General features: G+C 46.1%; 1 protein-coding gene across 3 annotated transcripts; it reads left to right on the top strand.

The window, feature by feature from the left end:
- The first annotated feature begins 2,736 nt into the window (after positions 1 to 2,736).
- On the top strand, positions 2,737 to 10,258 carry LOC115145767 (vacuolar protein sorting-associated protein 37C-like). Of its 3 annotated transcripts, none has more exons than XM_029687273.2 (5): positions 2,737 to 2,850; positions 4,605 to 4,713; positions 5,708 to 5,879; positions 9,002 to 9,084; positions 9,384 to 10,258. In XM_029687273.2, exons 2-5 carry the CDS (start codon positions 4,621 to 4,623, stop codon positions 10,089 to 10,091), a joined length of 1,056 nt encoding a protein of 351 aa, XP_029543133.1. In that variant the 5' UTR covers positions 2,737 to 2,850; positions 4,605 to 4,620; the 3' UTR covers positions 10,092 to 10,258. The 3 variants fall into 3 exon arrangements, with proteins under 3 accessions (XP_029543133.1, XP_029543132.1, XP_029543131.1); XM_029687272.2 differs by lacking the exon at positions 2,737 to 2,850 and adding an exon at positions 2,943 to 3,140; XM_029687271.2 differs by lacking the exon at positions 2,737 to 2,850 and adding an exon at positions 2,943 to 3,163.
- Positions 10,259 to 10,494: the final 236 nt, after the last annotated feature.

Genomic DNA, 10,494 nt, shown 5'->3' with positions numbered 1-10,494 from the left:
TCTCCCCTATTTGACCTAGATCGTTTGTGTGTATGCATTGATATGTAGGCTGCGTGTGCCTTTTTAAAAATGTATGTAGTTCTGTCCTTGAGCTGTTCTTGTCTAATGATGTTCTGTATTATGTCATTCTGTATTATGTTTCATGTTTTGTGTTGGACCCCAGGAAGAGTAGCTGCTGCTTTTGCAACAGCTAATGGGGATCCTAATGAAATACCTAATATACCGAATACCATCAGATTTGCCATTGCTCCTTATAGGGCACATCACTGCACTCTATACTCCTCTTTAAACTGGTCATCTCTGTATACCCATTGCAAGACCCAATGGTTGATGCTTATTTATAAAACCCTCTTAGGCCTCACTTCCTCCAATCTGATACCTCCTGCAGCCCTCATACTCCACATATAACACCCGTTCTGTCAGTCACATTCTGTTAAAGGTCCGCAAAGCACAGACATCCCTGGGTCGTTCGTCTTTTCAGTTCGCTGCAGCTAGCGACTGGAACGAGCTGCAGCAAACACTCAAACTTCATCTCAACCTCTTCATTCAAAGACTCACTCATGGACACTCTTACTGACAGTTGTGGCTGCTTTGTGTGATGTATTGTTGTCTCTACTTTACTGCCCTTCGTGCTGTTGTCTGTGCCCAATGTTTGTACCATGTTTGGTGCTACCATGTTGTGTTACTACCATGTCGTTGTCATGTTGTGTTGCCACCATGCTGTGGTCATGTGTTGCTGCCTTGCTATGTTGTTGTCTTAGGTCTCTCTTTATGTAGTGTTGTCTCTCTTGTCGTAATGTGTGTTTTGTCCTATATTTATACACTGCCGAAAAAATAAAGGGAACACTAAACACATCCTAGATCTGAATGAATGAAATATTCTTATTAAATACTTTTTTCTTTACATAGTTGAATGTGCTGACAACAAAATCACACAAAAATGATCAATGGAAATCAACTTTATCAACCCATGGAGGTCTGGATTTGGAGTCACACTCAAAATTAAAGTGGAAAACCACACTACAGGCTGATCCAACTTTGATGTAATGTCCTTAAAACAAGTCAAAATGAGGCTCAGTAGTGTGTGTGGCCTCCACGTGCCTGTATGACCTCTCTACAATGCCTGGGCATGCTCCTGATGAGGTGGCGGATGGTGTCCTGAGGGATCTCCTCCCAGACCTGGACTAAAAGCATCCGCCAACTCCTGGACAGTCTGTGGTGCAACGTGGCGTTGGTGGATGGAGCGAGACATGATGTCCCAGATGTGCTCAATTGGATTCAGGTCTGGGGAACGGGCGGGCCAGTCCATAGCATCAATGCCTTCCTCTTGCAGGAACTGCTGACAGACTCCAGCCACATGAGGTCTAACATTGTCTTGCATTAGGAGGAACCCAGGGCCAACCGCACCAGCATGTGGTCTCACAAGGGGTCTGGGGATCTCATCTCGGTACCTAATGGCAGTCAGGCTATGTGGGCACATGGGCTGTGCGGCCCCCCAAAGAAATGCCACCCCACACCATGACTGACCCACCGCCAAACCGGTCATGCTGGAGGATGTTGCAGGCAGCAGAACGTTCTCCACGGCGTCTCCAGACTCTTTCACGTCTGTTACATGTGCTCAGTGTGAACCTGCTTTCATCTGTGAAGAGCACAGGGCGCCAGTGGCGAATTTGCCAATCTTGGTGTTCTCTGGCAAATGCCAAACGTCCTGCAGGGTGTTGGGCTGTAAGCACAACCCCCACTTGTGGACGTCGGGCCCTCATACCACCCTCATGGAGTCTGTTTCTGACCGTTTGAGCAGACACATGCACATTTGTGGCCTGCTCGAGGTCATTTTGCAGGGCTCTGGCAGTACTCCTCCTGCTCCTCCTTGCACAAAGGCGGAGGTAGCGGTCCTGCTGCTGGGTTGTTGCCCTCCTACGGCCTCCTCCACGTCTCCTGATGTACTGGCCTGTCTCCTGGTAGCGCCTCCATGCTCTGGACACTACGCTGACAGACACAGCAAACCTTCTTGCCACAGCTCGCATTGATGTTCCATCCTGGATGAGCTGCACTACCTGAGCCACTTGTGTGGATTGTAGACTCCGTCTCATGCTACCACTAGAGTGAAAGCACCGCCAACATTCAAAAGTGACCAAAACATCAGCCAGGAAGCATAGGAACTGAGGAGTGGTCTGTGGTCACCACCTGCAGAACCACTCCTTTATTGGGGGTGTCTTGCTAATTGCCTATAATTTTCACCTGTTTTCTATTCCATTTGCACAACAGCATCAGTGTTGCTTCCTAAGTGGACAGTTTGATTTCACAGAAGTGTGATTGACTTGGAGTTACATTGTGTTGTTTAAGTGTTCCCTTTATTTTTTTGAGCAGTGTATATTTAAAAAATATATTTTTTAAATTCCCAGCCCCGGTCCCTGCAGGAGGTCTTTTGGTAGGCCGTCGTTGTAAATAAGAAATTGTTCTTAACTGACTTGACTAGTTAAATAAAGGTTAAATAAATCAATAAAATAAAAAAAATAAAAACAACATATTCTTTCCATACTGTTAGAATGTTTCACTTGTGGTTAGTCATAATTTTTTGGATATAATGCTGCCAATATGTTTTATTAGTAAAAGCATTTATTGTGAGAGTCATGATGACAGATATTGGCCGTTGACATAATGTTTCCAGTTCTTCCAACCAGACTTCCTTTACTTTACTGGTTACCTCCCTGCTGGCATTCATGGAATACTCTTGTCACGTAGGGGTGGATTTCCCTTCAAATCAGCTGCGCGCTGGATGAAACCATTGCCCCAAGAAGTGGACGTACTGTCAAAGAAAACTGTTCGTGCTATCTAAAGATTCGTGTGGTAAAAACAGCAACACGATCACAATATATTTGAATTTTCTTTAGTTGGAAAGGTCATTAAATTATTGACACTGCATTTAATAACCCCCCACGGAAGCAGAATATGGGTCATTCCAAAAATGGCGGCGGTTTCTGGTAGTGTGAAGTGAAACTTTCCAAATATTGCTGATAAAACATAGCTATTCTTTAATCTATTTTTATGATTGTCGTCGAGCAGATATTAAAGTAATTATTGTTGGACTACTGCTGTATCTGACATCAAGCAACACGGTCGAATGAAGATCGCGAACGGTGGGCTTTCCTCAAAGTTGACGGTAGCAAGATTGCCTTTCATTGAATGTGATCATAACGATTGTTGTTGTCATCCCTACACGGAACTCGAGCAACCCGTTAAGGCTAACTAGCACGTAAAATTATGTTAGATTCGTCTTTTACCGGTTATTTGTCCTCAACCAGATTGCCTTGTTTGTATATTGGGGTCAGGGCTCCCGTGCCCGTTTTACGTCATCCGTAACACACACACACACACACAGAGGTTGATGCCCGTAAATGTTGTGCCCTGTCGCAAAGAATTTATTGATTTGCTAGCAGCATAACATAAGTAATGTTGCCCTCTAACTTGCTTTATAATGTGATAGCCAGTCTGCTTGCTGTGGCTAACTATAGCTGGTTGACAACAGTATTAGTGTTGGTTAGCTGATGGCAAGTCATCAATCAAGATAGCTAGGGTGCGTTTAGCAGGGCACAATGTTGTGGAGCGTTACAAACATGCCTTTCTGACATGTAGAATAAGGAGCCACAACGACAGATGTCAGCTCCCACTCAGCCCAGTCAAAGCTCTTCTCTGTCCTGGGACCCCACTGGTGGAACAAGCTTCCCCCCTAATGTCAGGACAGCGGAGTCCCAGCCCATCTTTTGCAAATTTATTTGAAACCCTAACTCATCAAAAGAGTATCTTAAATAAGAAAATAATTCTCTGCAATAGTCTTTTCCTGCTAGCACTGGCTTTATTGATAATTTACTTTGAGGGAAAATGTACGTAGGGGTGTGGTAGCAAGACTGTGGTGTGTTGTCTCACCTAACTATCTTAACATGCATGCAAGTCTCTATTCATTTAGTTTGGTTTATCAAAGCATAAAATGTATGTGGTAGAGCTTGGGCGATAAACCGAAAATCATAGACATATCAAATTTTAACACCCCGACCTTACCATTCACTTATCACATCCATTTTGCTGATACCGTTCATTACGATAAGTAACCTATACTAGAGAAATGTGAAGTTTTGAATGAAATAAGTTTGCTAATATGGGTGAATCTAATGGGACAATTGATGGCTACAACCATCAAACTAGTAGTAGTTTAAAGGATAATAAAACGCTTTAAAAACTGTGGTGCACATTCATGTTAAAAACGTATTGTTCTGTTTATCGTTATCTCATCAATTCAGGGAATTTATTGCAATATAGATTTTTGTCCATATCGCCCAGCTCTCGTATGTAGCATCATGGCAGAACAATGTAACATTTTAGTGCTCACATATAACTGCCAATTCTGTCTTGTATGATAACGTTAGATTTTTGTCTAGAAAATAGATTTCCCATTTAATATTTGATCAGCCTGCCTGTTCATTTCTCAATTTGTGTGGATCTATTTTGTATCCTATCTGTTAGCTTTAAGTTTAATTTCTTAAATTATCTATGTTCGGTAAACGGGTGACATTGACAGCTCACTTTTCCCTCCATGTGATTGACAGCTGTCCTTGCAAATCAATGGACAAGCTTCAGGACCTCAGCCAATCCGAGTTGGAGGATTTGCTGGACAATACAGAGCGGGTGGAGTCCATGGCATTGGAATCTGATGAGGTAAGCAATCACGTCTTTGCTTTGTCTCATTGTCTGTCGATTGTGTCTTAAATAGATTGAGTTGTAGCCTGGTTCCAGATCTGTTTGTGCTCTAACCAACTCCTATGGTCATCTATTATTGTCATGCGTCATGTTTGGCGTCACAGGCGCCACATGACTTTGCAAGACGGCACAAAACCGATCTGGGACCAGGCTAGTCGAGATGCGCCTCATACTGAAATGCCTCCCGTGTTTTTTTTGTATCTGAGTAAGGGATAATGAATAGCCAAGTTTGTCTATAGGGCCTATCTCTGAGCTGAGGCCTTGCTTTTTCTGTCAGGTCACACAACTTGGCTATTACTCAGTGTAGGACCTAGATGAATGATTCAGCGGAGGACGGACATCTAGGTCTCATCTCACTCTGACCAGTAGCAATGTCCAGGCTCATCCTGCCATCAACAGTCATATTTACTTCTCTCCCACCTTTGTCCATAAGTCCAAAACACTAACCAATGAGTTTAATTTGTTTGTCTCCACTCTTCACGTGGGGAGTTATGTTCACTAGAAGCAAATGACCTGTTCCTGGCTAACTCGTCATGTTAAGTTGCTGCTGTCTTGGCTAGCCAGGTCTGCCCTAAACAAAAAATATGACTTGTGTCAAGCAGGCCTCAGAAGGGAGGACCTGGCAGCTTCTGTCATACACCGACTGGTAATGTTGTCATTCAACGTGTTGCCGTGGGGTCACGTACAGGAGGAGAGAGTAGTGCCCTGAGCAGGACTTGAACCCGGGTCGCCTGACCCCCAAGACGAACGCACTATCCACAATCCCAATAACGCTATCCCAAATGGGAGCAATCCTATCATGCTGATCAAGGCTAGGGTCATTTTGAGAATTAGCGAGCTATGGAAGTTAACGTCCGGTCGCTACAATGTCTGTCGTACATAGTCCCGGTCAAAAATACGCGAAGGAAATACAATGTATTATGGACTCCTCCTTCTTCTTCCTCGTCTATAGATTCAGAACATCCAGCTGGAGAGGGAGATGGCACTGGCCTCCAACCGTAACCTGGCAGAACAGAACCTGGACATGAAGCCTCGCCTGGAGAGACAGAGAGAACATCTAGTGGAGAGATACTCTGAACTGGAGGGAGTCAGAGAGATCTACAGACAACACTGTGACCAGAAAGGTAAGGGATAGAGGGAGGGATGAGAGATGGAGAGATACTCTGAACTTGAGGATGTCAGAAAAACCTACAGACAGCACTGTGACCAGACCGGTAAGGGATAGAGGGAGGGATGAGAGATGGAGAGATACTCTGAACTGGAGGGAGTCAGAGAGACCTACAAACAGCACTGTACCCAGGGAGGGAGGGAGGGAGGGATGAGATGGGAGGTTATTGATGGATAATAGATAGAGATGAAGAAAAGCAACATTATAGAGGAAGAGGGAGAGGATATGGAAATAGAAATAGCAAGATGGAGCGATGAGCGGGAGGGAGACACAGACAGACGGCAGGAACAGACTTGAGAGAGATTGTGTAGTGTAGGGATAGATAGAGATTGTGTAGGGATAGATAGAGATTGTGTAGTGTAGGGATAGATAGAGATTGTGTAGGGATAGATAGAGATTGTGTTGTGTAGGGATAGAGATTGTGTAGGGATAGAGATTGTGTAGGGATAGATAGAGATTGTGTAGTGTAGGGATAGATAGAGATTGTGTAGTGTAGGGATAGATAGAGATTGTGTAGTGTAGGGATAGATCTTGTCTGGCCTGTTCAGATCCTGGACACTCAGTTCGTCTCTACTAGTCAAACACAGTGACTGCGTCCCAAAAGCACTCTCTCGCCTATATAGTGCACTGCTTAGGTAGTATAGGAAATGGGGTGCCATTTGGGGCTAAGCCTGGGTCTTTATTGGTTACACAGGCACACAGACAGACCCCCCCCTTCCCCAGGCTTCCAGATCTGGCCTGTGTGTCTGTCTGCCAGGATCTCCCTGGATACCACCCCATCAACTCCCATTCCACTGCCGTCAGCTCTCAGACCAGGCCGTGTGATCTGTGTACATGCACACATTACATTCCCGCAGCCTTGTTTTGTCAGCTTTTCATGAGAAGCTGTGTTTGTGATGGTGTCCGTTTGCAGGGCTGGAATTGGCTCATTATCGTTACGTCGTATGTTTTTCCTAAAGGTGATTAGGTCATATGGAATGCGTTGTTATTTCGCCCCTGAATCAGTCCTCCGAGTGATTCACCTTGACTGGGTGTTAACCTTGAGCTTGCCCTCGTTGAGAAGTCTACCAGAGGTATTTGAAGATGCATGAATGTCGATTTTCCTGTCGCGCCAATGAACAAAGTTTTGGCGTGTGTTTTTCTGAAGGAAGAGCTGCAGATGGGAGGAGAAAAAAAACTATAGTAGGAAGCACAGGGGGTGAAAAATGGCTACATTTAGTAGTGAATTGCATACAATTGTAACTTCATCACCTCTTGTGTGCCGCACAACTGGGATTCGCCGATAGATATCAAACGCTACGGACTCACTAGCTCGCTTTCTCCCGTTGTGCCATACAAACAAACACGTGACTGTCTCAACTGTTCTGGCGATCAACGGTAAGCTTCATAATGTAAAGTGAAATGAAGAACGCAATCTGCTTTATCTCCTAACATATTGCACAAGTTGCCTGCGGGTAATTGGTATTGAAAAAAACAGCCTGTGGCTTTTTCCCAAATACCCCGGGATATGGTATATACAGTATACCTCCCAAGCCTACCGTTTAACAACAGGCGTAAAGCATTGTGCTGTCGGTGTTGTGTGTGTCTACGGGGACTGAGAAGCTTGGCGTGACATTGAAGTGTGGGAGGTGTTTGTGCCCCTTTCTCTTTCTTTCTCCCTTTTTCTCTCTTACACTCCCTCCCTCTATACTGGTCTCTTACACTCCCTCCCTCTATACTGGTCTCTTACACTCCCTCCCTCTATACTGGTCTCTTACACTCCCTCCCTCTATACTGGTCTCTTATACTCCCTCCCTCTATATTGGTCTCTTACACTCCCTCCCTCTATATTGGTCTCTTACACTCCCTCCCTCTATATTGGTCTCTTACACTCCCTCCCTCTATATTGGCCTCTTACACTCCCTCCCTCTATATTGGTCTCTTACACTACCTCCCTCTATATTGGTCTCTTACACTCCCTCCCTCTATTGGTCTCTTACACTCCCTCCCTCTATATTGGTCTCTTACACTCCCTCCCTCTATATTGGTCTCTTACACTCCCTCCCTCTATATTGGTCTCTTACACTCCCTCCCTCTATATTGGTCTCTTACACTCCCTCCCTCTATACTGGTCTCTTACACTCCCTCCCTCTATATTGGTCTCTTACACTCCCTCCCTCTATATTGGTCTCTTACACTCCCTCCCTCTATATTGGTCTCTTACACTCCCTCCCTCTATATTGGTCTCTTACACTCCCTCCCTCTATATTGGTCTCTTACACTCCCTCCCTCTATATTGGTCTCTTAAACTCCCTCCCTCTATATTGGTCTCTTACACTCCCTCCCTCCCTCTATATTGGTCTCTTACACTCCCTCCCTCCCTCTATACTGGTCTCTTACACTCACTCCTCCCTCCCTCTATATTGGTCTCTTACACTCCCTCCCTCTATATTGGTCTCTTACACTCCCTCCCTCTATATTATTCTCTTACACTCCCTCCCTCCCTCTATACTGGTCTCTTACACTCCCTCCCTCTATATTGGTCTCTTACACTCCCTCCCTCTATATTGGTCTCTTACACTCCCTCCCTCTATATTGGTCTCTTACACTCCCTCCCTCTATATTGGTCTCTTACACTCCCTCCCTCTATATTGGTCTCTTACACTCCCTCCCTCCCTCTATATTGGTCTCTTACACTCCCTCCCTCCCTCTATATTGGTCTCTTACACTCCCTCCCTCCCTCCCTCCCTCTATACTGGTCTCTTACACTCACTCCCTCCCTCTATATTGGTCTCTTACACTCACTCCCTCCCTCTATATTGGTCTCTTACACTCACTCCCTCCCTCTATATTGGTCTCTTACACTCCCTCCCTCTATATTAGTCTCTTACACTCCCTCCCTCTATATTGGTCTCTTACACTCCCTCCCTCCCTCTATACTGGTCTCTTACACTCCCTCCCTCCCTCTATACTGGTCTCTTACACTCACTCCCTCCCTCTATATTGGTCTCTTACACTCCCTCCTTCCCTCTATACTGGTCTCTTACACTCACTCCCTCCCTCTATATTGGTCTCTTACATTCTCTCTCTCCCCCCCAGATGGCATCATGGGGCAGGTATCACCAGAGGGGTTGTTCTCCAGACTCCAGACAGAGGGCGCCAGCACAGAGACTGAGTCAGAGGTAAGAGGCCACAGTGACAGACGACTCAGTCGGAAAATGAAACCGTCAGATTATACTGTTGGCGAGATTGGGAAATGCCTATGTATCCTTAAACACAGGACCAATGGCAACAAAATGATCTACTCATCTCTTACTCTATTGAACGCCGTACAGAGAACCAGCAGTTGGAATAAGACATAATTATAATACTAAATAACATGTTCTCAGACATTGTCAATAGTGTCCATATTTACCCCGATCCCTCGCTCTCTTTTTCTCTCCATCTCTCTCTCCTCTCTCTCTCTCTCTCTCTCCATCAGAGTCTGGCAGATGAGTTTCTGGATGGCCAGCTGTCTCTGGACTCGTTCCTTGACCGCTTCCTCTCCCTCCGCTCCCTCGCTCACAAAAGACGAGTGCGGATAGAGAAACTGCAGGAGATCCTGCGCCAGAAGAAGGAGACCGCCGCCGTTGACGCCGGCTCCATGACATCACAAACAAGCGCCAATCAGGACCCAGCGACAACACAGTCATCGCCATGGAATCATCATCATCAAGCTCCTCAGCAACAACAACCGCAGCAGAATTCCAATCCCAACAATCACTCTAGCTTCCAAAACCCCTCTTCCCAAAATGGCCCTGGCTCCGCCCTACCTTACACCCCTTACCCCGTCTCCCCTCCTAACCCGACAGCCACTTCCGCAGGACCAGGCCCGTCCATTCCCCCAGGTCAATTTCCTCCCTATCCCAGCCCCGGCTCACCTTTCACCTCAGCGGCGAGCTACTCAGCCCGTCCCGCTTTCGGGCCTCCGGCCAATACCTGCCCATACCCCACCCAGCCCACGTTCCCTGGCGTACCCGGCTCAGGGTCTGCGTTCGGGCAGTACAGCGCCCCCTACCCTTCTGCGTACCCTTACGGCGGGATTGAGGGGTATAGCTACCCCACGGGCCCTGCTCTGCCCAACTCTCAGTCCCCCACAGGCAGGCCATTGTACAGGCCCGGGTTTGGAGTGCCACAGCCCTACTCCTGAACCTCCCTCTGTTCTCACCTCGTCACTCCTCTCCCACCACACATTCTCCAGTCTCTCCCTCATTTTGCTCTCTTTCTCTCTCTCTTTTTCTCTCTCTCTTTCTCTCTTTCTCTTTCTCTCTCTCTCTTTCTCTCTCTTTCTCTTTCTCTCTCTTTCTCTCTCTCTCTTTCTCTTCTCTTTCTCTCTTCTTTCTCTCTCTCTTCTCTCTCTTTCTATCTCTATCTCTTTCTCTCTCTCTCCTTTTCTCTCTCTTTCTCTCTCCTTTTCTCTCTTTCTCTCTCTTTCTCTCTCTCTCCTTTTCTCTTTCTTTCTCTCTTTCTCTCTCTTTCTTTCTCTCTCTTCTCCTCCCCTCCTGTCTTTCTCTCTCTTCTCCTCCCCTCCTGTCATTCTCAAGTGCATAACT

Source organism: Oncorhynchus nerka, linkage group LG18 (assembly GCF_034236695.1).
Source record: "Oncorhynchus nerka isolate Pitt River linkage group LG18, Oner_Uvic_2.0, whole genome shotgun sequence".
In the NCBI taxonomy this organism is placed as follows: domain Eukaryota; kingdom Metazoa; phylum Chordata; class Actinopteri; order Salmoniformes; family Salmonidae; genus Oncorhynchus; species Oncorhynchus nerka.
Note: the sequence above shows the minus strand (reverse complement) of the source record. Positions and strands in the feature narration are given on the sequence as shown.